The sequence below is a fragment of the Bos mutus genome, chromosome 6 (assembly GCF_027580195.1).
Source record: "Bos mutus isolate GX-2022 chromosome 6, NWIPB_WYAK_1.1, whole genome shotgun sequence".
In the NCBI taxonomy this organism is placed as follows: domain Eukaryota; kingdom Metazoa; phylum Chordata; class Mammalia; order Artiodactyla; family Bovidae; genus Bos; species Bos mutus.
The window spans coordinates 17,074,953-17,102,837 of record NC_091622.1 but is presented as its reverse complement, the minus strand read 5'-3'; the positions used below and the strand labels follow the sequence as shown (position 1 = coordinate 17,102,837).

The window sequence follows — 27,885 nt, the reverse complement described above, 5'->3', positions numbered from 1 at the left end:
TGCATGTCAGGGCTCTGAGATTAAATATACTTCTACTTAAAGCAGAAAGCTATTTCCTACCTAGAAAAAAGGCCCTGTTTTTACTCACAATGAAAGGAAACTTCCAACACATTTCAGAAGCCTGCTTTAGAAAAATAACATGTGAAAACAAGGGAAGACAGAACAACTGACAAAATCATTTTCCCAAAGGGTTTAAATTAAGACGAAAAAAACAAAAGGCTTTTTTTGAGGCAGATTACCAAATTCAAAACAAAAATGTTCCTCAAACTAGAACATGTTTAAAGTCAGGCTCACATATACTAGGTTAGGAACTTAGTTGTGTTTTCAGAGTTTGGTGTCAGCAGTATAAATTCCAAATTAGCAAATGTAATAACCCAAAGTTTACTTTCTCTTTTCCAGCCTAATTCTCAAATTATTAGGATGACTTTTGTCTTAATTCAGCTAATATCACATTCACATGCCAGTATACATTCATATAAATACCCACAAGAGTTTCTGAGGGTCTGTTCCCTGAAGTTGTTCGGCTTGCTAAAATATGGTTACATATGCAAACATTATCTCCCAATTGTAACCTCATTTTCTGCTCTGCTGGACAGCGTGACCAGCATTTGTCATCGTGCCTCCCCCGCCTGCCACATCATTCATATGTCTGTAATTGTCATAGAGATGTGGCATGTCAGCAGGACTCCAGTGTTCTCTGCTCCCTGTCTCCACACAGTCACTCAGGTAACAAACCCGTAATCTCGTCCTGTTTTCATGATGGTTGAATTACACATAATTGTTTCTGCACAGTGATTGATTTCTGCCTGAATAGAGACCTCTGCCTTTTTTCAATGCAAGCGAGTGGCAGCCAAGTCTCTCCATCTAGGAGGAGGCAGCAGCCTTTGAAGAGATCAAAGCCAAGGCCGCAAGCAGTTGTGCGCCCTGGGAATATGGAAAGCCTTTATGCTCTCAACCCCATTTCCAGCACCATGTTGGATTGCAGCTGCATTGCAGTCTGCCAGCATTCTTAATGCTTTTAGTATTGACTCTGACATCACCGAGAGCTGTTTTAAAGTAACAAAAGCCGAAAGATGACTTATTTTCACAACTCTGTAATTGGAACATGCAAAGATGGGGGTGGGGAATCAAGAATGAAGGGGAGGGAAGTACATTTGCTTTTAATTTAAAGCAGCACAAAAGAAAGCCCAGCCCAAAAAAAAAAAAATTTATATAAGTTTCCACAAATGAAAAACATGTTTTTCATATGGAAAAACCAGCAGGGGCATTTTTATAACTCAGACCACACAAAATGAACTGATGGCTAAATACACACTTCTTCCAGCCTAAAGAGTAAAATGAAAATGATGGGGTAAGTGATTCCAATTGGGAAAGGGACCCTAACGTGCATTGGGTCTAAAGACTTTGCAGACACCTGATGCAAGCAAGGTGAACCTTGCAGCTTAAGAACTGCCTCCTCCCCACTCCCGTTTATATCCAGGAGAGCTAAAATTTGCATCAGTGATAAATTACACGTTCATCTGGGAAACTGTAAATGCGTAATTCTTTACTACTAAGAGAAGAAAAACAGAAAGTCAGAGGAAGTTTTTCAGTTCTGGCTCCAGATACAAAAACACACATTAGTCTGCCATGATTACACCTTGACATTTCAATCAAAACCTGAAGCCACCAAACGGCAGAAAAATTCTTAAGGATATAGCAACCAAAACGTATCAACACTAATATTCTAAGCTTTCTTATGCTGGCAAATAAGAGTGAAGGTATTTCTGATTTTTTTTTTTAAACTAAGGCATTTTGGAAACTTATTAAGCACACTGTGGGAATATCCATTACCACATTTAAAATCAACACAGAAAACAAGCAACTCAACTATAAATCATTATACTATATCTCCAGAGTTACACACAGTGTTATGCATGTCCAGTAATCTCTCCTCATTGGCTACCAAAAAACCCCCTTGTCTTCCAATACTTAAATTTCTGCTTTTGAAAATATCTGCCCCCATTTATATCTATAAAGAAGCTCCAAACGTAATACAGGATGAGACTTTAGGATAGAGAAAATGGAAAAGCAGAACTTTTACAAACCTTACAAAAATGAATTCATCTCCTTTATTAAAGCCCCCTTCTCAAAAAGATTTAATATAGTTTATGTAGCTATTAGTCATGAACCATGAGTTTTTTGCTTTTTCAAGTCTGTGAAGTTCTAAAACACACTGACACTGAAGAAATGATCATCAAATAACTGTGTCCTTTCATTCTGTACGATATTTCTCAGTTCTGAAACACCAAGTAATTGATGAACAAAAGCTGCCTCTGTGTGTTTGACAGGATTTTGAATCAACAGGCATGGCTGTAAGGTCCCCAACTGTAAATCTTCTCTGAAAAAATTGTATCAAACTTTGTTGAACTGGAAAATTCTACCTCAGTTTACTGGGTTACAGTTTTGATGCTTGTTTTATTTGGAGTTTATTTTTTGTTTGGTTTTGTGCTTGGGAAAGGGGTACAAACTAAATCAACTTAGAATTGCAACAACGAAGTTCAGCAAGAAAACACGAATAATGACATTTCAAAATACAGACCTTTTTCTCTTGGAAAAATGCTATCTTTCCTGAATTTTACCATTTTCAGAAATTGCCAGACGTAAGTTCCAGTTATTTTTTCTATGTTGCATTCCTAATAAGCTTATCACATTTTCTAGACCCCAAGGCCCCAGTCTAATTTCCAATTACCAAGAAAAAGCATTTCTTTTATGCTTCTTTATGATTGGCCTTCTCCAGCAAACGATCAAGCCGAATAGCCACTGGAAGCATCCCCCGCTTCTCATTCATACCTGAGGGACAGTCACTGCCGGCTAACTGAACCCAGGACCTTGCTCACGACCGAGCAGCCTACGTTTCCTAGACTTTTTCTAGTGAGTCCAATATTCTTCAAGGCTCTCTTCAGAGAAATCTTGAATTTCAGAATTTCAGTCACCTGAACAGGATGTGAGATGAGCTAGCACGATTTGCTCAGCCAGCAGCCTTCAGAGCAACACCTCCGTGGCTAAGCAGAGACACACTGAGAGCAAGGAAATCTCAGGAGCCGGGGGCTCACACACTCCTAAGACTGCCCCTCAGCAAAAATTGCCATAATTGAGAGTTGGGGTGGCAACACTATAATAATACACAGGAGACTCGTTATATAGCATAATCTATATGCTGGCCTATTTATTTTTCCCTTCAGGAAGGACTATAATCTCTTGGAGGACCTGGAGGGTTTGCATGCTGCTGACAGAAAAGAAAATACAACTGCCTCAGAGGTGAAGAGTGGGGGAGGCAAGGTGGGTGAGGCCCAGGAGGAAGAGGCACAGCCCACCGTCTGGATCCCTCCAGGTGAGGCATTTAAATCGTTTCATACAAACATTTATTCTTAAAACCTTTCAATAATCAGATTCTATGCTTTTCCTTTGATAAACCATTCCAGTGTTTATTAATCCCTCCCTCTGAAGTAATTCTTCCAACCTAAATTCTTTCAAAAGTTTAAGCCCATTTTCTTTGGATATTTCTTCAGTGAAGAACAAAGCTGGTCACAAACTTGTTTTGAAGAAACAGTCTTATACCCAGAGATGCTTTCAAGCGGCCTCCCTGCCTTGTCCAAGTCAAATGACCAGCTTCTTATCGAGCATGTCCTCTGGGGACTAGCAGAGAGATCTACCATTGAGAGCCACATCAATATGTCAAGGTTTGGATGCTGCCCGGTTTCCAATGTGCTCAGGATGACTGAGGACTGTCTCAGACAGCAGAGGGCTTTCTTTTCAAGCAGTTTCATCACTTGCACACACTGTACATTTTTGGTTTAAAATAGCAAACAGCCCAGCACAGACATCTAATCTCTGGGAAGGCAGCAGGATTCCCACAGGGCTGCTGCTAGAGGGCAGGGCCACAGGGACAAGCAGGAGATCCTGCACCGTTGGCACAAAGCACAACCACCAGTGAGGTAACTTAGCAGGGCTACGGCAGAGTTGCACACAGCCTCAGCCCCCAACCCAGGGTGCAGAAAGCCCAGGGGATTCTGAACCATCTGCACGTGACCTACACAGAAAAGAACCTCCCTAACAGGCCAAAAAGAGGAAGACTTTTTTTTTTTTTTTTTTTCACATGTGTGCAGAATGTGCCTGTCTCATAAAAAAAACCTTCACAGGAAACACAGCAGCCAGCTTGTCAGAAATATCTCATTGGCTCAAACAGGAATATAGCTTCCCTTTACTTTTCCCACCAGTCTAGAACAGTGGGCTACAATGTAGCACAGGAAGAGCACACAGCATCAGCCACTGAGGTGCAGGAAGAAAACATCACAATATCGACACTCACATTTATAATAAAACATTTAAGCTTTACAAAATATTTTTAATATACAGACCATCTCAGAAAAGGCCTGCATTTGCTCTGTATGTCAGATGGGCAAGAGTACCAAGTGCACTGAAGATGCTAATAACAAAAGCACGAGACTCAAGAAAATGGCAAAGCTGACAGTTACCTGACTTCTAGTAACAACTCTTTAAGAGCCTGCCTTAGTGCTAAAATCTATGATGAGATCTAACAAGAAGCTAACCAAAATAACTAGAGATTATTTTATTTGAAAGAAGAATCTGCAGCTTCCATCAATGACTATAAACAGTACCCTAAGTGTATACTCTGAGTTATTAGATAAATGTGTAATTTATGTAGGTAATTCATAAATAATTACAGTGGTCAAATGTTTTAACTGATTGGGAACTGCAATCAAAAATATTCTCTCATCACTGATTTATATATATGTATCTGATTTATATTTATATATATATTATATTTATATATATCTGTAATATCAACTGACTTTACCTTTTCCCCTTCCCCAGACAGACTAACCTAATTCATCTTCTCTCTGTACCGATGCTCATACCTGTGTCAGGGAAAGTATCCAACCTCTGTAAGGTGAGATTCAGCCATGAAGAGCCAGAGGGTAAAAGGAATGAAGTAGTGATAACATGCTACAACATGAATGAACCTTAAAAATACTCTGCTAAATCAAAGGAGCAAGTGACAAAGGACTGCCTATTACGATTCCATTCTTATAAAATGTCCCAAACAGAGAAATCTATTGAGACAAAAAAAACAAGATTAACTGGTTGCTCAGACCTGGGGTGGTGGGGTAAGGGAATAGGGAGATGGGTGTGACAGCTGAAGGGTGTGGGATTACTTTCCGTGGTGATGAGAATGCTCTAAAACTGACTGTGGTGATGGTCACACACATCTGTGAACATGTTAAAAACCATTAACTGTACCCCTCAAATGGCTGAATTGTACTGCACGTGAATTACATCTCAGTAAAGCTATTTAGAATATATAATCATTGAATAAATGCTAAATACATGAGTAAATTCCTCCTTCCCAATTAAAAAAAAAAAAAAGGTAGAGGATAAAACCCTCCCAGACATGTTCTCCCTGCGTCAAAGTGCTATGTGGCTTAATCCTTGTCCACAGGGCTAAACTGTGACTTTAAAATGACAAGATGCTTGCTTGTGAAGTGCAGTGTCTGGGTGATAACTGTGGGCAAGGAATTCTAGGAATATACTGGGCTGTGAAAAAAGGAAAAGCAGAAAGAGGTATGAGTTGGTTCTCTGAAGGCAGACCTTTAACAATCAGCAACTCAACTGCATGGAACCATCCAAACTAGATGCCCAGATCTCATTTGTATGGTTAGTCTGCACTGCAGGTGCCCCCAGAACTTACTAATGGACAACAGGATGCCTTCCCAGAGCCAGGCAAAAGCAGTCCTGGGTCAGTTCTCCCCAATTCTCATACCATCAGACCTTACTGTACTCCTAGAGCAGAAAAACTCCTTTGCCAAAGCACTAATGTCAGTTCTGATGGTTTCAATATTGATAAAGCAATGCAAGAGAGAGATGCAAATATGATGGAGCTCAGGGGTCTGGCACCCAGAAGCCCAGGGGCTTTCAGACAAAGAAAGCACATGGATGTGACTGTGCCTCGCTCAGTCCATGCCATCCCCACTTGTTACCACTTCTAGACAAGAAAACCAAGAGTCCAAAGTGTTAGGAGCTCCTTCAAAGACCAATAGCCAGTAAATGCCTTGCCTAACTTCTTGTCAATACTACTCCCACCCAGTTCCCATGAAATTAGCAACAGAACTTAAAGAAAAAACTAAAAGCCTTTTAAAATTTATTTTTCCACAAGTAGCCAACTATTTTCAAATTTCTCATTGCATACACATTACTGAATTTATTGGTTATCTGAATAGTTTCTGAATAAACATTACATACACACCTCACATGTCCCTGAATTATGAACCAGTTTCTCAGTTGTAGGCTAAATGTCACATTTTTCTTGCTCTTTCCATCTTGGGAGCAAACATTTCCTTTTGAAAGTTTTAATCTCTAATTTCCCCAATTAGATACATGAGACTGCCTCAAAAATCTAGTTAATAAGAACTTACATTATTACATGTGGTTTTAGTTTAGAATTATTTAATAAATAGTATGGAAGACATGAAAACAAACATGCCCAGGCCTTTAATTCACAGATCTATCCTGATACCTATTCCTAGCAGGTAGTGATTCCCTGCCATGGATTTTGACCAAATATTTCCTATCTGTGATAACTAACATCATTTTCAAGGCAATAGTTTCCTGCTGTGTTTCCAACTATTAGGAAAATCTTCAAACTGTAAGTAAAGAAATGGAAACAGAGAGGTAAAAGTAATTTGCCCACTGGACAGCGCCAAGTAGCTGATCCTGGATTTGGATTCAGGCATTCAAGATCCAGGGCATGTGTTCTCAGCCCTACGTGATATAAGCAAATGTAAACTTGTCTACCTTCCTGAGATCCTGTTTCCCTAATTCTAATTGTGGTTAAGTCCAAAAATAACTCTTTAAAATGTGGTTAGAGAGTAAGCAGAGTCAATGTAAAGGTTCCTGGTGATGGTGCTAATGAAAGAGACACAGTACCAAGAACTACACAGAGGAGATCTGACTCCTAGCCTTTCTTCTTACCAACCATCAGTTAACTTGGCAGCCATGTTGATAAACTTGCCAATTTAAAATGCTTTATGATGGATGTCCTAACTTATTTTACATTAAATATAAATAAAACAAAATGCTCTATAAATTATTGATTTCTTAAGTAAGTCTTAGACTACTTACTATGCATAACCTTTTAATTTAAAAAAGTGTTTATTAAAGCAACTTTCCTGGCCCAACCCAAACAGAACTATCTCCATAACCACTTTAAAACAAGTAAATCAAATACTCTCTATCATATTTCAGATGGTCCGCAAGTCAAGAAAGGCTGGCACATACAAAAACTACTGTCTTCAGAAACTGCTGTCATATACTAACAATAGGGCTCAGCACAATGACTTTCAAAATAAGTACCTTCAGTGAATATTTATGAGATGAATGAGAAATCATTCCTCAAATAAACATTCTTTGGTGTTTGTCTTCATCCTACCAGGAAACTCGTTTAACCCTAGACTTGAGGGCTAATTCAGAGACTGCTACAACAGGTAACTTCTTCTGATAGTGAAAGGAAATAACATGTTTTCTCTGGTTACTGTACCATCCTACAAGAGTCAAAAGAGGGTCTTCCTTCTGAAATAAATTACATGAAATGAGCCAAGCTAGTGCTGGAAAGCATTTTCTTGTTATCAAAATGGTTAATATGCTTTATATATAAACACGTGTTATTTGCTTAGTTACGTCTGACTTTTTGCGACCCACCGGCCTATAGCCCACCAGACTTCTCTGTCCATGGGATTTTTCAGACAAGAATAACGGAGTGGTCACCATTTCCTTCTCCAGGGGAACTTCTTGACCCAGGGATCTGAACCCATGTCTCCTCTGTCTCCTGCACTGCAGGCAGATTCTTTACCTGCTGAGCCATATATATATATTTATATATAAAAAGCTTGCATAAATCAAGAAAGATATGATCCAGTGATTCAGATAAACATAAATACAAAAAACACATTTATCTGAAGTCTATTTAAATAGACTTATTTCTATAATCTATTTAATTCTGTATAACTTATAAAAATAGATTATAAATATGTATTTTTAACAAGCTTTCATTTTAGCATTGTTTAAAATAAGAAAAACAAAAAGCACCCATAATTGAGGATAAAATCAATAAACTAAAATACTCATATACCTGGGTAGTATCCAGCCATGGCAACAGATGATGATATAGATCTTTACTTATTCATATGGGAAGATGAGCAACAACATATTTTTGATGAAAAATTTTAACAGTAACCTTATGAGCCGTCTTATTAAAAAAAACTTGTATTATACGTAGAGTTGGAGAAAGAAAATTTTAAGGAAAACATAAATGAAACCATTATATAAGTGACAGAAGGCACTTGCATTTTTTTCTGTTCTTTAATGAATTTTCCCCTAACTTTAAAAATATATATATTACCTTAAAACAACAACAGAGACATTTTCTTTTGAGAGAAAGAAGATTGTTTCTAATAATTATCTTCTTACCAAAAAAGATTTCTTTTTTTTTTTTTTAAGGAAACCCACTGTTATAACTTCTCAGGAATGATCACAATTCCAGTTAATTCTAAGCTAATTTCTCTTACTTAACCTAATATCGTGATACCACAAAAATCACTACAAACAGCTCCTAGAAACAAAGCACCTACCACATTTTAATTGCTTATTGTGCAAAGAAGACTCTTTGGCAGCAGATTTTTGCCTATAAAACTCAGTTCTTATGGAATAAAGTGGCAACATCATTCACCAAGGAGATTCCAAAAATGACAAAAACCTCTGGCCACACTGCTATTTGATTAATCTATTGAGTCCTTAAGATATGTGGACACTGGGACCCTAGAATTAAGCAATAGGAATTCCCATAAAAATTAAGCATTTATCAAAATGTGGCTGATACACCCCAGAAACAAATATTTCCTGGGACTTTTCAAGAACACATTGAGCAATTACATGATTATGTGTTGAATAAACCAGAAGACAATTTTCAAGTATTCTGAGAACTTATTTAAGCCACCACTAGAGCCAAACCACTTACATTGTTTAATAAAGCACAAACATAACAGACGCTTTTAATCTTCAATATAATTTATTGACACTAACTCAGGATTATTCTTTAGAGGGAGGAACTAGTTTATAAAATGGGTCCCAGCTTCTAAATCAGGGCTATGTGGCTTTGAATCCAAGTTCTACCACTTACTAAACTCTGAGACTACAGTGAACAATGAAACCTCTGTGTGTGTCACTATCTTGAATGAAAAGACGGGAAAACTGGTAGTGTTCCTTCCACAGTGATATAGTGAGTATTTAATAAGAAAAATGCAAGTAAAGTGAATTCATTAGATATTATACAGTAGTATATTAATACTATTCCTCCCTCACCTGTGGTCAGTATGCACTTCTATTTTTTATCACACAGAGGCTTCTACACAAGGTTCAGGCAGCATTAGAGGGAAGTGAAGTGATACTTGTGAGGCATTGCTGACTTAGATAAATTATAGACCAAAATGATGTCCATAATGTAAAATGCTGGGTTGCAGATATGGGTTAATTTTTTGTTTTCTTAACATAGAAAACATAAAATAGTCCTTAAGTCAAACTCATGTACGTCTGTCCTAAAACTTGCTCCTCTTTCTAAATTTATTGTTTCCACTAACACTGCCCCTCCATCATCAGGCTAGAACTTTCTCCATCTGTTTTGTATCTCCTCCAGTTTCTCCTCTCTTCACTGCATCTAACTTGTTGCCTTAAACTCTAGCACTTTTTACTAGCACCATAGTTATTACTACCAAAAACAATGTTAAAGACATTTATAATTTCATACATTTTTTCTGTTCACAAACCCTCTACAGGTTAAAGCGCTGCAATATGCAGCAAATCTGGAAAAATCATCGTGGGCACAGGACTGGAAAAGGTCAGTTTTCATTCCAATCCCAAAGAAGGGAAATGCCAAAGAATGCTCAAACTACTGCACAATTGCACTCATTTCACATGCTAGCAAGGTAATGCTCAAAATCCTCCAAGCTAGGCTTCAACAGTACATGAATCAAGAACTTCCAGATGTTCAAGCTGGATTTAGAAAAGGCAGAGGAACCAGATATCAAATTGCCAACATCCACTGGATAATAGAAAAAGCTAGAGAATTCCAGAAAAACATCTACTTCTGCTTCATTGACTACTCTAAAGCCTTTGACTGTGTAGATCACAACAAACTGTGGAAAATTCTTAAAGATATGGGAATACCAGACTACCTTACCTGCCTCCTGAGAAACCTGTATGCAGATCAAGAAACAACAGTTAGAACCTGACATGGGACAATGGACATCAAAATTGGGAAAGGAGTAATCAAGGCTGTATATTGCCACCCTGCTTATTTAACTTCTATGCAGAGTACATCATATGAAATGCCGGGCTGGATGAAGCACAAGCGGGAATCAAGATTACCGGGAGAAATATCGATAACCTCATATATGCAGATGACACCAGCCTTATGGTAGAAAGCGAAGAGGAATTAAAGAGTCTCTTGATGAAGGTGAAAGAGGAGATGAAAAAGCTGGCTTAAAACTCAACATTCAGAAAACTAAGATCATGGCATCCAGCCCCATAACTTCATGGCAAATAGATAGGGAAATAATGGAAACAGTAAGAGACTTTGTTTTCCTGGGCTCCAAAATCACTGCAGATGGTGACTGCCACCATGGAATTAAAAGATGCTTACTCCTTGAAAAAAAAGCAATGACAAACCTAGACAGCACATTAAAAAGCAGAGACATTATTCTGCCTACAAAGGTCCGTATAGTGAAAGCTATAGTTTTTCCAGTAGTCATGTAGAATGTGAGAGCTGGACAATAAAAAGGGCTGAGTGCCAAAGAATTGATGCCTTCAAACTGTGGTGCTGGAGAAGACTGTTGAAGAGTTCCTTGGACAGCAAGGAGATCAAACCAGTCAATCCTAAAGGAAATCAACCCTGAATATTCATCAGAAGGACTGATGCTGAAGTTCCAATACTTTGGCCACCCGATGGAAGAGTCGACTCATGGGGAAAATCTGATGCTGGGAAAGCTAGAAGGTAGGAGGAGAAGGGGATGACAGAGGATGAGATGGTTGGATGGCATCACTGACCCAATGTACATGAGTTTGAACAAGCTCTGGGAGATGGTGAAGGATAGGAAAGCCTGGCATGCTACAGTCCACAGGGTCACAAAGAATTGGACACAACTAAGCTACTGAACCACAAATACGTTAAAAATCTTTAACATCTTCCTGATGAGAAATACATGGATTCAACAATCATTTAGCATCTTCTGAGTGCCAGTGACGGCAGTGATAGCTGAAGTTGCAGAAAACACCCTGCTGCTGCTGCTGCTAAGTCGCTTCAGTCGTGTCCGACTCTGTGCGACCCCATAGACGAAGTCCACCAGGCCCCTCCATCTCTGGGATTCTCCAGGCAAGAACACTGGAGTGGGTTGCCATTTCCTTCTCCAAAGCACCCTGCAGTGAGGGTCAAAGTCTGATCCAAGCATGGGACCACTACTTACTAGCTGTGTGATCCTGCCAAATTACCTACTTTATCTGACCGAGCATTTTTTGGTCTAGTTTTACAGCAGTCCTTTAACCACCTGTATGATCCCTATGCCTCAATCTCCTCATCTGTAAAATAGGGCTATTCAGGATATCACAGGGTTCCTGTGAAGACTAAATCATCTAATATACATTAAGTGCTCAGAACAGGTCCTGGCACTTACTCAAGACTCAAAACTAACAGCTAATGTCTAGTCCATGGACTATATACTTCATGTTCAGATCATTTCTAAGCTCAATTTCAGGTTTGTGATTCTGTATTAGTCTGTATTTTGTTAAAGGCTCTCCATTTAAATATAGATTGATATCTGCTGTTACTGCTCTACATTAATACATTTTAACAAGTTTTGCTCTATATATTCCACAAATATCTGCAGAGTAACTTGCTCTAATGCCAAGTAGTATAACTGGTTGTGAGCACAGAGATGAGTAAGAGAAGCTCCCTATCTAAAGGAACTAACAGTGAGTGAGACAGACAGACACAGAGACAACAACGATTGTAAGCAGTGATAACAGGTTTGAAGAAGGTTCTGTGGGAGCCAGGAGAGAGCAGAGTCTCTTACCTGGTGGTGAAGTCAGGAGGAGCGTTCTGGAGGAGATACTGTGTAGCCCAGATCTTCAGGGATGAACAAGACTATGCCAGCAGGAAGAAAAAACAGGGCATTCCAGGGAGAGCAAGCTATAACAACCCAAAGACAGGAATTTGGGAAAGCAATAGGATGCGGGTGTGGAAATGTAGCTTAACTGTAAGCTGCAGGGTAAGGAGGCAAGGCTCGAAAGGCAGATGAGCTCAGACTGCAGAAAGCTTTGAAAAGAACGCTAAAGAACGTGGGTCCGTGGAGGAAGGATACAACCCCCCTGAGGTCTCCACGAACAGTGCCAGCGGTCTCCGTGAGGGACAGGGCTGAGTGGTAGTGAGTGAGCTTTGGGGCCATAGCGCCTGACTGCTGCCTAGGTATAAGACCTTGCATGAATCACTGAGGATATCTGAACCTCAGTTAAATTACTGAAAGTCTACCTGGTCATTATTTTTCTAAACCTTACTTTAGGTAAGAATCACTGAAGTACCTGAGTTAAAGTGTACACGAATGACCCGTCTGCAGCCTCTGGTTCAGGACATTTGCAGAGGGGCCTACAGATTTGCTTTTTTAATAAGAACACTAGTAAACTCGGATGCAGTTGTTCTGCCTTCCATAAACACTATTACTAATGCAGAGTACCCTATATTGTACTTTTGTCAGGATCAGTAGAAGAAGTGGCAGCCTATGTTACAGGTTAAGAAACCAAGGTTCAGAGAGTAAGCAGCAGACACCGAGATCTAGATCTTCTGGTCACGGGTCAGGAGCAGACACCGAGATCTCAATTTTTCTGACTGCAGCAGCAGTGCTCTGCTGCAGCTCCCATCGTGCGTACGCACGTATGTCACCACTACTGGCCGTGGCCATCGGTCTGATCCGTGATCGTGACTCAGGGGACAACCACGCTCTCATTGTCCCCTCCTTCTGAAGCTTGGCGCATCGAGTAGTAACCTCTGCTCCTCGGCAGCAGCTGTAGCCTCCGTCTCTCCCGCGCCCTCATTCACTTTCCCCATGGAGAGCGACTCATATCTGGGGATTTGGAGGAAGAACCGAGCAAGGACAGACTGACCCTTTGTTCTCTCTTGGGCCAGCTTGCCCCAACACGAGTTTGCTCTTGTCCCCAGCTCCACTGGACGTAAACTCCCTGCCCCTGCTGGGGACGTCTGTGACTTACTGGTGCTCCACGTGGGGAGGTCAAAGGAAGTCCAAACTTGTGTCATGCTTCAGGCCACTTTCTCCAGCCTGATTAATAATGAAGCTCATATTCTGCTCCCCATCTGTCCAGCTCCTTGTCTCCTGCTGGACTGATTCTTGACTGGAAGAGGGCCTCAAAACATCAACCATAACCAAATGTGAATGTAATCTAATAATACTTTTAAATACTGACTTCAAAATTTTTTAGGGTTAAATCACATTGTTGGGTTACCCCCATCCCTCGCTTAAAAAGGTGTATTGCCTTTGACTCTACAATTCCACTTCTAGTAATTCATTTCAAAGAAACAGAATGTGTGCTAAGATATACTTAGAAAATATGCATTCCATCAAATCTTGCTTTAGAGGTAAAAAAAGTGATACTATATCTAAATGTTTTACCAACAAAGGACAGATTAAATAAATTAGGCAATACATTAGCCATCATTAAAAATGTTGTTACAGAAGAGTAAAAAAGATATCCACTGTATACGGGTGGGAAAACAGGAAAAAAATGGTATATTATGCTCCCATGGCCATGAGTATATAACATATATATTTATGTATGTTTACATGTATTTCTAAACGTGCACAGGAAGAGGTCTAAAAGGCTGCATGGTGAGCTTTGATGACCATCTCTGACAGCAGGATCCTAGGAATTTCATATTTTTTATTCCTTTTGGTCATCTGAGTTTTCTAGTGTACTGCTTTTTTAAATGAAAGTATTTTCTTTTTATTTTCATAAAAAATAGCTAAGCATTACTGAAAAGAAACTGCCAACAAAATCGTCAAAGTAATAATTTGGGGTTTTATATTTTAATCAACATATGATTCATTTAATCAGTGTTTTATGTTCCAGAAGGCAGTAATGGTTGGTTATTTTAAATGACAATTAACAAGTCTTCAGACCTTAAAAAGGGAAGAGCCATGATTCCATTGCTTACTAAAACCAAAGCAGGTTCCTACTGCCCCTGAGGATAGGCTGTTATCTTTAGCATGGAGATTACTACACCCAGCCAGTTTTCATTTGTATAAATTGCCTAGCTCAGTACCTGACACATGGTAATAGTTTTAAAAAAAAAAAAAAAAAAGTTAATTGTTCTCCCTTTCCAAAGAATTTGAGTTTTAATTTTAAACTTTTTACTTATACCAAAAAATTGAGTAAAAACCAATTCAAGCAACATCTTGGAGACTTGATTCTTTTCCTAACCCTGTCAGCTACTTAGCTGGTTAGCCCAGTTATAGTAAACAGTAAACATTTTTTACTTTGGTAAAAATTTTTACTTTGGTACTGCTGGTTTTCAGACTTAAAAAAAAAAAAAATCCAAGTTTTGGAGTCTAAGACAAAGTTTGACACACTGGAGATAAGATCACAATACATTTTTTCCGGGGTCCAAGTCATATGAACTAGAGTGCCAAGATGCTGTGTGTTCATAATTATTACAAGGTAGAATATATACTGTTTAAAATTGGAGAACGCTAACTCTACATTGATATATATATTTAACATTCATTGACTTTTACTGAGAGAAAAAGAAAAGTCTTGAAAGGGTGGAAGCTGGAATTTTCCAATGAGACTAGAAAAGCACTGATTTCTCCTTGCTGCCCGGCCAGCCTATCCCCTTGGACCTGATTTTTTTAGGTGCCAGGAAAGCAAGAAAGACTTAAGTCAGAAGAAAATTCCAAGGGGAAAGAAAAATAACTCGCCTGTCGTCCTCTACATTCACAAGAGGTTCTTAAATCTCTTCTCTATAGATTGTTTGCAGTGGGGAGAAGAAACCCAGCTCTCAAAGGATGAAGGAAAAAAAATCTCCTAAATAAAAATCAATTATTACCCCAATCCAAGGACTTAAGAGTCATCTGGCAATTTCATACCAAATATCAGAAGGATATAAGAATTTTAACAAATCTTTAATTTAGAAATCTGTTCCCTCATGCATCTCATTCCCTTAGTAGAAGAAATGGTGCTCTCCTAACAACTAGGAGAGAAAAAAAGAGCCCAAGAGAAGAAAGCTGCCTCCCCAAAACTTTTATTTACACAGATATTTTCTTAAGGTTATTGTAAGGCCTTTACCCAGTCATCCAGATTCCAGATCAGCACAGTGACACGGTAAGAAACAACAATTTCTCCCCTTTCTCAGGAGCTTCCTAAATACAGTCAAGCACCTTCTGTGGCAGGATTCCACCAGGCTGGGATGAGACTTGTGCTTTGCTTCCTTAGCTAGAAAACAAGAGTGCTTTCGCAGGGTCTGTGCCATCTGAATTGCACGTCAATCACATAAGGTAAGCAAGCCAGACATTAATATGCCTCAAGATCAACAGGGAAACAAAGGCTGACGGAGGCCCAAGGCTCTTGATGGAGAGTCATGGAGAGTGATGGACATGGGACTACACCCCAAATCTACTGACATCTTGCCCAGGACTTTCCTCCTCCACAGGCTCAGCCTTCACAAGAGACTGCCTACCTCCACCTAATAAAGACTCAAAAATTTTGCTCTCCATATTGCCAAAGGATATAATCAATTTACAACACATACTGGTCTAGAAAACTCAGCACTGATGCTACTACACGTATTTAGAAAATACACGCAGAATTTTTTAGTGTCTCAAAATACGTCACGTGTTATTGAAAAAAGAAATATCCTTTCTATCTGGGAAAGAATAAAAATGAATTGAGAAGCATTAACCATATGATACTGCAACATAATTGAAGATAGTTTTCTTTTTATTATGACTTCATTTCTGTCTCAAGTACCCTTCTGAAAAAAAGCATTTCCATCATCTCTTCTTGTTCAATTAGGTTTCCAGGACCTAAGTAAAGATAAGTACTTCTCAGGATCAGTCCTCAAATGAGGACCCAGTCCCATTCTTTTTCACTCTAGCAGGGAGCTCTCCAGCTGACTGTTTTCAGCTATTACTTGGAAACTTGACATTCTGCAAGCAATGACTCTGACTTCTTCATTAAAGACATGGTCTAAATGTGTTTTTTTTTTTCACTGATGCAACAAATCAAAAAAAGTAATATAATAAAACACTAAGGATTATTTAGTAGACACCTTCAGATTTTCATATAGGATTTGGTTGAATAAAGACAGATCCTTTGGACATATCCGAAAACCATACATGAAAATTTTCTAGTACATTATTTATTCAGCAAATCTACTGAAGTGTCTATTCTGTGCTTTCCTAACACATAACTATCTCAAAGTTCATCAGTAATCTCTGATTAACTGATCAATTATCATTTGCAGTTGGATAGGCTTTATTGCAAAAATGTTCAGAATTTTTTTTTTTAAAAAAAAAGGACTTACAAAAATACCTTTGTATGTCAGCTTTTAACAGTTTTGGTAACTATTTCATACAGAATCTGACAATAATAAAAGAAAATTAAAACTACGCTAGAGCCACTCCTCTTTTTAAATTATAGCACCTTCTTTTACAGCAAAGTCGACAGTTCCTACAGGAACTTCACAAGGTCACAATTAATGTTTAAAAAGTGATCATCAATCTAAAATATATTTTAAAAATTATTTAAATAAAGTCCAATGGCTGGTACCATACATATAGCTAAAATTTCATAAGAATTGAGGCCTAAATGAAGTGTCTGAGTGTGTATCTTTGGTTATAAAGCTGAGAGTTTAAAAAAAAAATTGAGTAAGGACCTGCTGGGACAGTACAAAGCATTACCAAGTCTCTCAAATGCTACAATATTAGCTTTCTACATACTGGATCAGTGTGGCATGATCACTGAAGTGATAACTTTAAGATACAAGTTTGAAATGACTATCTTCTTTAAAAAAACATTCAGTTCCACAACAGCAGCACCTACATAATGCTGAGTTCTACTTTTGCCTTAGAATCAAATATATGTGCTTTTCTGTTGGCCCAAGGACAGTGCTGGCATATTTTCTCTTTAAATTTCAAGTTTATCTTGAAATCAAAGGGAAACCAGTTTTATAAAATCCTATCTATAATATGTAAATGAGGAGCAAGGGGAGTTAGAGACGAATGGAATGATCCCATTGCTTAAAAAAATGTCAGTCACATACACCAAAAACAGTTCTGCCTAAATAACTAACAGGATTAGTTAAAAACAAGACTCAAAAGTTGTAAAAAATTTCTCAGTTGGTATTATGAAAAATACATGTGAGGTAACAAGTTGAAGTCCAGATAGAGCCAGTTATGAGGTCCTTACTCTGTCCTGTTAGAATTACAGAAGTCTGTCTGCAAGAAAGAAATGGATCAAAATAATGGGATTGATGAGACCAAGTTGAGGACCTGCATGTGGGCAGGGGGAGGGGAACTTCAAAGAGCAAGATTTTCTGCAAGTTGGCTTAATAGTCTTGTTTTAGTGAAACTAGGTTGTTCTCATGCCTTTATGAATGAACAAGAAATTTCAAGGGTCATTTCGAAAAAACCTATCTGACTAACGATCACACTTCTGCCGCACCAGTCATGCAAGGCAACATCAGCTCCTGAAAGGTCACGTCAGCACGGCACCTGGGACACTTGAATTAGCATGCCAGTCAGTCATAAGATACCTGAATTATCTGAAGGGGGAATGGCAATCACTTCCAATTATTCTGACTGTGATCCTTTCCCTACTCTGTAGCAGTACAATTAAGATGAATCAAACAGAAGAGTTTGGGGCTCTGAGGAGCTTTCCCACATATTCTCTTGAGATCACATTCAAATCTGAGATAGAATACACTTTCTAAAACTTAACTTTTCCTGAACTTAAGAGGAAAATTCCATGTACTTAGCTTCAAAAAGTAGACAACTTATAGGAGAAAATTTTAAATCATTAATCGGTAAGTCACATGAGGTAGCTCCTCAAGGAAAGTGAAAAGACACTTAAAAATTCTGCTGAAAATAAGAGCCAGAGTCTCTCTGAACTGTTAATAACTCATTGTCTTCCTATCGATGACTATTTCTGTGATTGTTTTCAAAGCTATGCAGTAGTGTGAGAGACAGATGGGTAAGCGTTGCCTTAGTGATCAGACATGTTCACTTAGTTCCTTAATTCCAGATGTGAACGATGACAAAAATCTAATTTTAACTGTAAGCAAACACAAACATGGGCGGAGGCTGGTGGGGGCAGGTTAAGACAAAGTTCTAAGAGGAATAATTCTGCTCATTAGATGTCAAAATGTTGACCCCCTCCAGGTAAAAACCATACCACAGAAGTGAACTGCTCAAAATAATTATAAAAGAACCCTGAAGCATTTTAAGAGCAAAAATAAGAAAAATGAATCTACTAAAAATAAGAAAAGATGATGAAATTCAAACACAGACATCTTCCTTTCCCACCTGAAAATCCATCCTGAGAAAGATCACAAAGAAGCCAGCAATGCAGTCAGCAACACTGTCCTGACCAGGTGTCGCTGCGGTTGGTGTGAGCTGAGCAGCGACGCTTGCTGTTGCTTCCTGCACTGAGTCTGCTACTGTTCCTTCCCTGAGCAGCTGAAGAGAACCCAGTCGTTTCTCTTCAGAGGTGTTAAACATTTGGGTTGCTTGAGGGACAAATGGAAGTTTGACACCTAAGACGAATAACCACAGTGCATGAAGCCAATGGGAACTTTCACTATGTAAAGGCAGCCAAGCTCACTGTCTCACGGCTTTCAGGCACACAAGGGCCAGGACCCAGCACAGGAGGCAACCAACTATGTAGTCCTTTTTAAGACATCGCCATTGGCCTCCAAGGATTTTCATAAATGAGACTCAGAGAAAGAAGGTCTTGGGAGTATGCTTTTAATAAACTCTCCAGAGCCCCTGCTCTGAAATATTTAAGAAGCTGCTACATCTTCTCACACTCAGTGAAAATGACCATCCCAAGCCAAGGTTTACTGTGCTTTAAGAACTCACACTGACACCAAACATGTTATTATTATAGGTGCTTTCTTGCTAGGCCTGCCTCATTTATCTGAACAAGAATTTCTATTTAAAATTCTATGAGACACCCATTCACAAGATTTCTAGTACAGACACACCTCTAAGAATTCCAGTTCTGGAAGGATGTAATTAGCCAATTAAAATTTTCCTTCAGATGGGGGGAAAAAAAAAGCTTGAATGGCAAAAGTGGTTCTTCTGTGCAGGTAACTCTATATATTTAGGTCATGAGTAAGGGCTGTGTGAGCAAATATATGTCAGTGTTTGTCTTAAAAAGAGCAAATGCATATAGAATTGTTAAAATGAGCTACCAGCAGAAACACTCCTGTGCATGCCAGTTGGCCTTGGCTGGTATTCTCTGGATTATCTAAGGTTACAAGCAAACAGAAGATTCTGTGTGGGGAAGGGGCAGTTGGGTTTTCCCTCACCACCCCCCCTCCATGTTTTTCTAATCCTAACACCTGAGGGCAGCAGATACAGTAAACAAGGGGTTGTTTGTAATGCAAATCCAAGCAGCAGGGCTGACTAGGGACAGCTCCCACCCCAAGTCCAAACACAAATGGTCACCCTGCTCCTGATACCCTGGATACAAACCTATCACTGTGGATGTCCGCTAGGCAAACACTCAGTCCTGCTAAGAACAGAGTTAAAGAGCAAGAGGCAGAAGTGTGGTTGGGGTGAAGGGGAGGGGTTGCCTTCCGGTTAAAGTGCTTTGGGACTTAGCATTAAAAACAGCTGTTACCCATTAAAAACCAAAGACTGCGACCCACTTCGGCTGGACCCTAAAAGAGAAAAATTGAACATAGTCTTGTGGTTAAAACTGCAAAGCTTCTGGAATTGGGCGAACTGCAGAATACTGGCAAGAAAAGGTGCCTAAAATAAATGTGTTCTAAAATGGAACAGAATAAAAGCAAAGCAGCAGATAGGAGGGTAAGGTAACTGTTTCCTAACCACACCCCTTTCCTCCACTCTACCCCCACCAACATTTATTCTGGCCACAAATCTTTCCTAAACAATGAATGACTGTTCAATTCACTGACCTCAAAATTTTAATATATACACTAACAATAAATACTTTCCATTCTATCAATTTAAAATGATTAGTATACTGAGGGGCTAGGGGAAAAGGCTGGTTTAAAGAGGAAGAGCAGCTTAATTTTCAATATTGTTGGGAATAACAATATAAATAACAATAGATTTTTATTATATTGACTTTTAAAAAATTATTGCCTTGAAAGAAGAACTGGCTGAAGAACAAATTCCACAAATACTTATTAAGCATACTTATTACTTATAAGTATTACTTAATACTTATTAACTGTGTTCACAGCCTAAAAGTGTAAGATTATTTTAGTGGCTATTTTCTATTGTTACCAAGTCAGAGACTATAGTTTGATTTGTTGGAAAGATTATTTGTTATTCTAAAAAGGCTTCAGCAGAAATCTTCAGTTATTTCTTATCTAAAATATAGTCTCCTTCCCCCACCCCTTCAAAACATCAACAAGAAAAAAATAGCCCAACTTTAAATTATCTGATATGTATGCATATTTAATTCAACAGAAACAAAGTCTCCTACAAATTTTAAAACTCATAAGCATTTATATGGGTGGTCGCTAAATGTTAAAAACTGTTTGCTTTTATTAGTTCATTCACTTTTTAGGTAAGAGATTCATATGTACCGCACACACATTTCTATCATTAAATATTTGAAAAGCCTTTTAAAATGTGAAATCACTATTTCCTATAACAACCATCATAAGATTTCCTAGATCTCCATTTTAGCTTCTATGTGAAAATTGGAAAAATCTTATTCCCTACTTAAGAGGTCAAATATCTTTTTGAAATTCATGGGAAAAAATAACTTTTAAATCACAGTGCCCCGCAAAAAGTGGTTATATTTCCTAGATCGATCTCTTCAACAGCTGAGGGCCACAGATAATCAAGATAAGCACAAATACTCTTTATTTGTTCATGACTGATTAGGAAATATTTCTCTTTTCTACTTTGGAGTATCTCATGGTTCCCAGATTCTGTCCACTGAGATATCAACGACAGTACTTGCCCCAGATGTCTTCCACTGATTTTTTTTTTTTTCTTTTCACTTGGTGAAAGCACTGGGCTAATAAGGCAAAGATACAGGTTCCATTTTATGATCCTAGATTTGACTCGCAGGAAGGCCAGTTAGACTGAAACATCATCCCCAAGACCCAAACATACATGTTTTTCATTGGGCTTTGGGTAGCACAGGGAGAGTGAGGCCAGAAAGAAGGTAAACATATTGATGGATCAGTAAAAATCCACCACTACCTCCAAAGAGATGAACCTCAGGGAGGACTCCATTTCACACTCAGGTACCACACAAGTTACCCTTTGGATGTTTTCTTACTGTATAAATTGAGGTTTCCATGTTAACCGTAATGTATAAGGCAGTTTTAATGCCTCCACATTTTCAGAACTTAAAAGTTAACTGAGCCACCACTTAAAAGAAAATTTTTTTTCATTAAGAGTTATTTTCAAGCGATACTTCTTAGCAACTGACAATAAAGTAAAAATAGCTCATTGCTCCCCCACACCTAAACTGATTTTAAAGAAACATTAGCTAACACAACAAAATGAGACACTGTTTTAAAAGCTGAAGTAACATTCCCAATGTTCAGTTTCAAGTGAGCCAAAGGAATTCTGATTCTACATAGCTTACCAGCAGTGAAAGCCATAGACCACTTAGTTAGTTGAAAGATTAAATCAATTTCTCTCTCTCATCAGAGTAGAAAGCATAATACTCATAAAATCATGAGTTTGTTGATTTAAATTCACTTGATATCATGATAGCTCATGATCTGTTTTTTTATTCATCTTAACCAATAAACCAAAAGCTAATATCCGAAGGTCAAAATATCAAAAAGTAGCACCATTTTAAGGCAGCCATTCCTTATAACATGTCTTATTTAGCAACAGCTGGTCATATATAATGAAAGCATTTCCAGTAAGTTTAAAAAAACAAACATTTTGCCAAAAATACAAATTAATTTGCACTTCTGAAAATAATTTGCAACATCAGCATGTTACTCACTGTTCTTGGGATGGGTGGAGAAAGAGATCCATTTGACATGTATGGGTCATTATTCATATTTGGCATCATTATGTATCCAGAATAACTCGAGTAAGAGGGTCCCTTATTGTAGAGACCTCCATCTGGATGCTTTCCTAAGAGAAGGCAAAGAACAATCAATGATGCTTTGACTTCCTTTTATATCACTGTATTTTTCATTGAAAAGTTAATAGTTCTACTATAAATTAGACTTTACATAACAGATTGTTTACAAAATATTATAACTGGGTTATTATGCTCTATTTTATATTGACAGTATTTACTCTCTTAAATGGCTTAGCAGTGAACCAGATGTTTTAAAAACATGTGGTTCAATTTACTTCCAGTACTGACTGGTGTTTTTACAAAAATAAGTGTTATCCATCTAACTTAATTTGCTCTAATACTAACAAACTGGACTAAGAAATACAGACACATGAAAAAAGGCCTACAAAGCTATAATATAAATACACTAGGCTATTCAGCTATACACACACATATATATTTATACACCTAAAGTTACACTCCACTTTACAGGCAAACAAAAAATTCTACCTGTACTTCTGGATTTCTGGAAATTTTCTAGATTTTACTGACGGAGCAAGTTGTGTCTAGCATATGGGAAACTACCCAAATTTATGAAGGATTAACTCCAGGAGACTTAATTTTATGTGCTACATTTATATCACACTGCCAAAGAAAAGTGCGTTTGCGTGTGTGTGTTCAGTGTATACATTTCTTCCCTTTTATCTGTGTATCTACTTTGTAGCTCAGAAGGAAGCTTGATATTATAGTTCTCTTCCTTTCTTCCCCTGGCTGACATGTATGTGCGAACCCTTCATTCTGGTCAGGCCAATTGTAAGTAATTAAAGGAGAACAGAAATGCAGGCTGTTCAACAAGGGAACCCTAGAGATCACAGATTCTTTTAAAGTCACAGGGAGTTCTCCTTAAGTCTCAAAAAAAAACACGCAGGATTTTTACAGTTTTGAGCAAGAATCAGAAATGGGGAGAAAATCCATCATGTTTCATAGGCATAGTTCTTAATTTTAAGATTAAAGTGTTATATTTTTACATATTAGATTCTTCTTTAGTGAGCTGTATTTAGTCTGTGCATATAGTGCCTGGCTTCTCACTAAAACAAGAAACTGCAAACAAATGAAGACCCACTTGAAACTATTCCTGTTGGAAAATAAATCGGTGTAGACTGTCACTGTTTGTAAAAATGCATGAAAAAAAAAATACTAAAGATGTATGACAATTAGAATATTAGGGAAAATGAGGAAAAGAGAAATACTCATTATAGACATTTCTCTTCCATAAAGAATCTGGAAGCCAAAGGAAATTCAAAAGCCCTTAACTCATTCAGTTTTATAATTACGGAAATATGTATTAGAGGTAAGCAATAAGTTTTCTGGATTTTCTTTACCATTTTGGTCAAACAATGGGCACAATCTTATTACATATGCTTCGAGTTTTTTGGATGCAAATAAAAATAGCAAATGTACCAATATTCACAAATTGTACATGTTAAATAATAAAGTTGGGAGAAGTAGAATTAGCATCTTACCATCATCAGGATGTTCTCTGGCCTTGTCATGGTAGGACTCCTGAGAGGTTTGTGCTTGTCTGGCCACCTACCAGCACAAATCCCCACCCCCAAAAGAAAGAAAATTGCTTTAGAGTTTGTGACAATGATGATATAAGTGCATATCCACTGGTAACTCAAAAAAGGGGGATTAGATGCAACTCAATCTACCTGTTTTATTAATCTAAGAGGACAGGCTAGGACTGAGTCCTGGGAAATCTTTTCAATGTGTTCCTGAGAACTACCTCTACGGTACTAGAAACTACAAATGACAATAACAACTGAAATGAACCTGTCAACAATCCACATGCTGTTCTGACCACTGTTTACTAAAATACATCAAGACTACGTGGATACCTAATATGATAGAAATTTCAGTTATGGGGGTTGATCATTTTGATAGTTTCTTCAACCACTATTTACTTCAGTCAGAGATGATTAAAAGCAGGCTGAAATATCATTTTGCAACCAAAAATGACATTTTAAATAAAAACAAGCCCATGACTCCCAAGTGGGGGTCTTAGGCCATTGTCCCAAACCAATTACAGCAGGAGCTCCCCTATTCCTAAGCTACCATGGCTGTCAGTGCGAGCTTACAAGAGAAAAGTGAACTATTCTGTGGTTAAAGGGAGGAAAACTTGAGAGTCGAGCTACAGACATCTAAAAGGTAGCCCAGCTAATATCAGTTCTGGTAACCACCATCCACCCAGATTCAACCACGTGCAAATCGGTGGTATTACCCCTTCAGCATCTTCCTTGGGTCTGCCCCATGCCCACTTATCACCAGCAAAGATTAACAGAGCCCTAATACCTGAGTTCTGGGGCTTCAAACACAGCTCCCTTCTCCCCAGGCAAAAACATGTAGAAAATGTGAAGTGGGTGGAAAATTTATTTATAGAAAAAGGAAGGGCAAGGGAAAAGGGCAGAAATTTGAAAAGGCTATTCTACAAATACGAGTTTGGCCTCAAGTGTTTCGGAGGCTATTTGGTTCCTTGGACATGTGTCCTCCCAGTGACCTCCTCTCCCCGCCCAATACACAGTCACAAATCTTTTAAGTGGAATTAGGTATGCTCTGGGCAACCCCAGTTTCCCCCCTAAGTTGGCATGTTGAGATGAAAGATTCAGGGGAGAGACAACACCCCAATGTTTTCCTTAGGACCCAGGCCCTGGGCCTTCCAAAACGCGTTACTCACCCCTGCCATTGGGATAAAGAAGGTAATTCTGAGGTGCTCTTAAACTTGCTGTTTAAAACACAAAATGTCTCCGCCCCCAAAACCACAGGCTTTCTTTTTGGGGGCAGAAGGATGCCATTTAAGGAAAAAGAATATACCCTCCAGATTTCTTTGGAGGCAAAAAGCGTTGGTGAAACCATTTGAGTGTCAGGACTTTTCTACCGGATTTCCTCCAAAGCGTCTCCAGTTGTTGAACAACGGTGGCCAGTGGAGTGTCGGGTATCAGGGTCCATCCGCCTCCCCCACCTCTGAAGCTCTCCGCGAGGCCTGAAATAGCCCTTCCGCGAGGTCCCGCTCGCGGCTTGCTCTCGCCAGCACCCACGTGTCTCTATTTACTCTACTCGGGTTACCAACGCTATCGCCCGCAGCGGGCCAAGAGATCAGATAAGCGCTTTCCACCCTCCCCTGAGTGGGTGCCCTGGCTTCCGCTGCCTCTCTCTGACTCGCCCTTCTTCTGCATAGATTTAAGGCCTGATTCGGGCCCAAACATAAGCGTGCTTTTTTTCCCCTTTAAGTGGCGATGGATGGGGAAAACCAGCCGGTAGTGAGAGAGCCCTCCTGGGGTGGCTCAGCTCGGCGCGCCCACGGCTCCGGCAGCAGGCGCGGCGGCGGAGAGGACCCGGCTCCGCACCGCCCCCGCCGCCCGGGCGCGCGCCCCCTCCGCGGGCCGGCCCAGCGCTAGCCCCGCTCGGCGGCGGTTGGGCCCGCCACCCCTTCCTCTCTCCCTGCGGCTCTGCTCGTCTGTACCTAAGCCTTTGGTGGTGTACGCACTTTTGCAGAGACATCTACCGAGAGATAGCGGGTGCACTTTGTTTTCCGTCCTACGGGAGAACTTCTCAGGACCGCTGTTCAGACATCCTCGCCTTAATGCACTGCACCCTCTGAACCCCACCAAAAAGGCCGAAGGCGAAACGTCAGTGGGTTAAGCGCAGGTTCTCCTGGCCGCAAACCAACGGTTTAGTCACCGAACGCCAAAACTGATACACTTGGACGCTTCCCTGCACTCCCCTCCACCCCACACACAGGAAGAACGCAGACCAGAAGCCCAGCCACCCCCCATCCCGCTCCCAGCAGACCTACCGGGGACCCGGGCTGCCCGGCGCCTTCCCTCCCTTCCTCCCTCGGCTCTTCCCCGGGACCCGGCACGCCTCTCAGGGATGGGGCAGCGGCCGGCTCACCTCGTGTCCGTTGCTCGCCGGGATGATTTCGGATTCGTTGACCAAGGAAGACTTGATGTCGGCTAAGTCACCTTCCTCTTCAGGGTGACTGATCTCGGCGAAGATCTTCTCCTTCTGAGGATCGCCCTCGTCCTTGAAGGGGATCATCTCGTCCGTGGCGCAGAGTTCCGGGTCCCCCCCACCGCCGCCGCCTGCCCCGGAGAGTTGGGGCATCCCGACCACTGTGTAATCTCCGCTCCGCGGGGGGAGCACCCCAGGCAACAGCAGAAAAGAGAAGGGATCAACGAAAAGGGGGAGAGGAAAAGGAGAATTGGAAGGATGCGTCAGGGAGTAGAGAGGGCGGAAGCCGGGCTGGAGAGCGCTGGGCTGGCAGCCGGCGGCCGGAGCTGCTGCAGCGGCACCCGAGCCCCGGTGGCCGCCCGCGCCTTCCCACTCGGCGGAGACCGACGCCGGCGCCCGTCCCCGAGGCCGAACAACACAGGGCGGCGAGGACCGCCGCGGCCGGCGCCTCTGGGGGCGTCTGTGCCGCGCGCTAGGCTAGGCTGTCAGGGCGGCCGCCCCACGGCCCCGGCGTCTCCGGGGTCTGCGCGCGGAGGACGCCGGTTCTGGAGGAGATTTCGACTCTCCAAAGTGCAGGGGAGGGTCTGTCGGCGCGACTCTTCGCAAATCTCTCCACCTTAGCTTCCCTGGATGACGGTCCAGGAGTTTGTTTCCCGAGAGAAGGAGCGAGCTGGGCAAAACGGCCCCGTTTACCCCAGTAGAGACGGTGTAAGGAGAATCAGAAGATAATGAAATGTCCACTTCCTGGAGGACTAAAAAAAAAAAAAAAAAGCCACCCGGGTTGGAGATGTCCGTTTCAAAGCTTCTTATTTCCTTCCCTTTCGCTTCGGTTTTCCTTCTCCAGGCGCATTCAATCTGCCGGAGGAGAAGGTGGGGGGCGGAGGAGGAGGGGAAGAGAAAGAGTAGAAGTTTGCCAACAATAAACTTTGTGCCGGCGAGCGCAGGGAGTCGGCAGTGGAGGGCACTACTGGGTCTCTGGGCGTCACAGCAGGGACCTCGGACCCAAAAGATTCTGCCGGGAGCTGGAGCCGGCACACACACACTCACACACACACAACCCGACTCCTCTTTGTTCCCGGCTCGAGTTTCTTCAGTCTGGCTCGCTCGCTCTTTTGCTCGCCGCTCTCCACGCCTCCGCCGGGCCGCTTGTCAAAGAGCTGTACCCCTCCGGTTCCCCCGGCCAGGGGGTGGGAGACGCCTGGAGCTTGGCCGCGTGCGGAGCTGCGGATGCGTCCCAGCTCCTCCGCCGCCGCAGAGCGCACAGCCTGGTCCCTCCTCCGCGCCCTGCCCCGCAGGTGAGCGGCTGCGCCTCCCCGCCGCCTCTCCTCCTCCCGCGCCTCGCCGGCGCTGAAAAGCTGCCCACTTGCGTCGCTTCTCCTCCCCTTCCCCTCCCCCGCCTCCAGCTTTCCTTGGCTGCCCGCTGGGGTGGGGGTGGTGGGGGGGAGAAAGGCGGGGGGGAGGGGGACG

The 27,885-nt window shown here is 40.8% G+C and overlaps 1 protein-coding gene across 6 annotated transcripts in view; it reads right to left on the bottom strand.

The window, feature by feature from the left end:
• Positions 1-27,639, bottom strand: part of LEF1 (lymphoid enhancer binding factor 1) — a 116,513-nt gene extending 88,874 nt beyond the window's left edge. For 4 of the 6 annotated variants that reach the window (XM_005896241.3, XM_070372025.1, XM_005896243.3 and 1 more), the window contains exons 1-3: positions 26,359-27,639; positions 23,931-23,997; positions 22,345-22,478 (exon numbers count right to left, since the gene is read on the bottom strand). In XM_005896241.3, coding sequence (XP_005896303.1) covers positions 22,345-22,478; positions 23,931-23,997; positions 26,359-26,571 — 414 coding nt within the window. In that variant the 5' untranslated portion in view covers positions 26,572-27,639. Of the gene's footprint in view, positions 1-22,344; positions 22,479-23,930; positions 23,998-25,141; positions 25,492-26,358 lie in introns of those variants that run through there. The other 2 variants (XM_070372026.1, XM_070372027.1) reach the window with 2 other exon arrangements.
• Between the last annotated feature and the right edge of the window lie 246 nt (positions 27,640-27,885).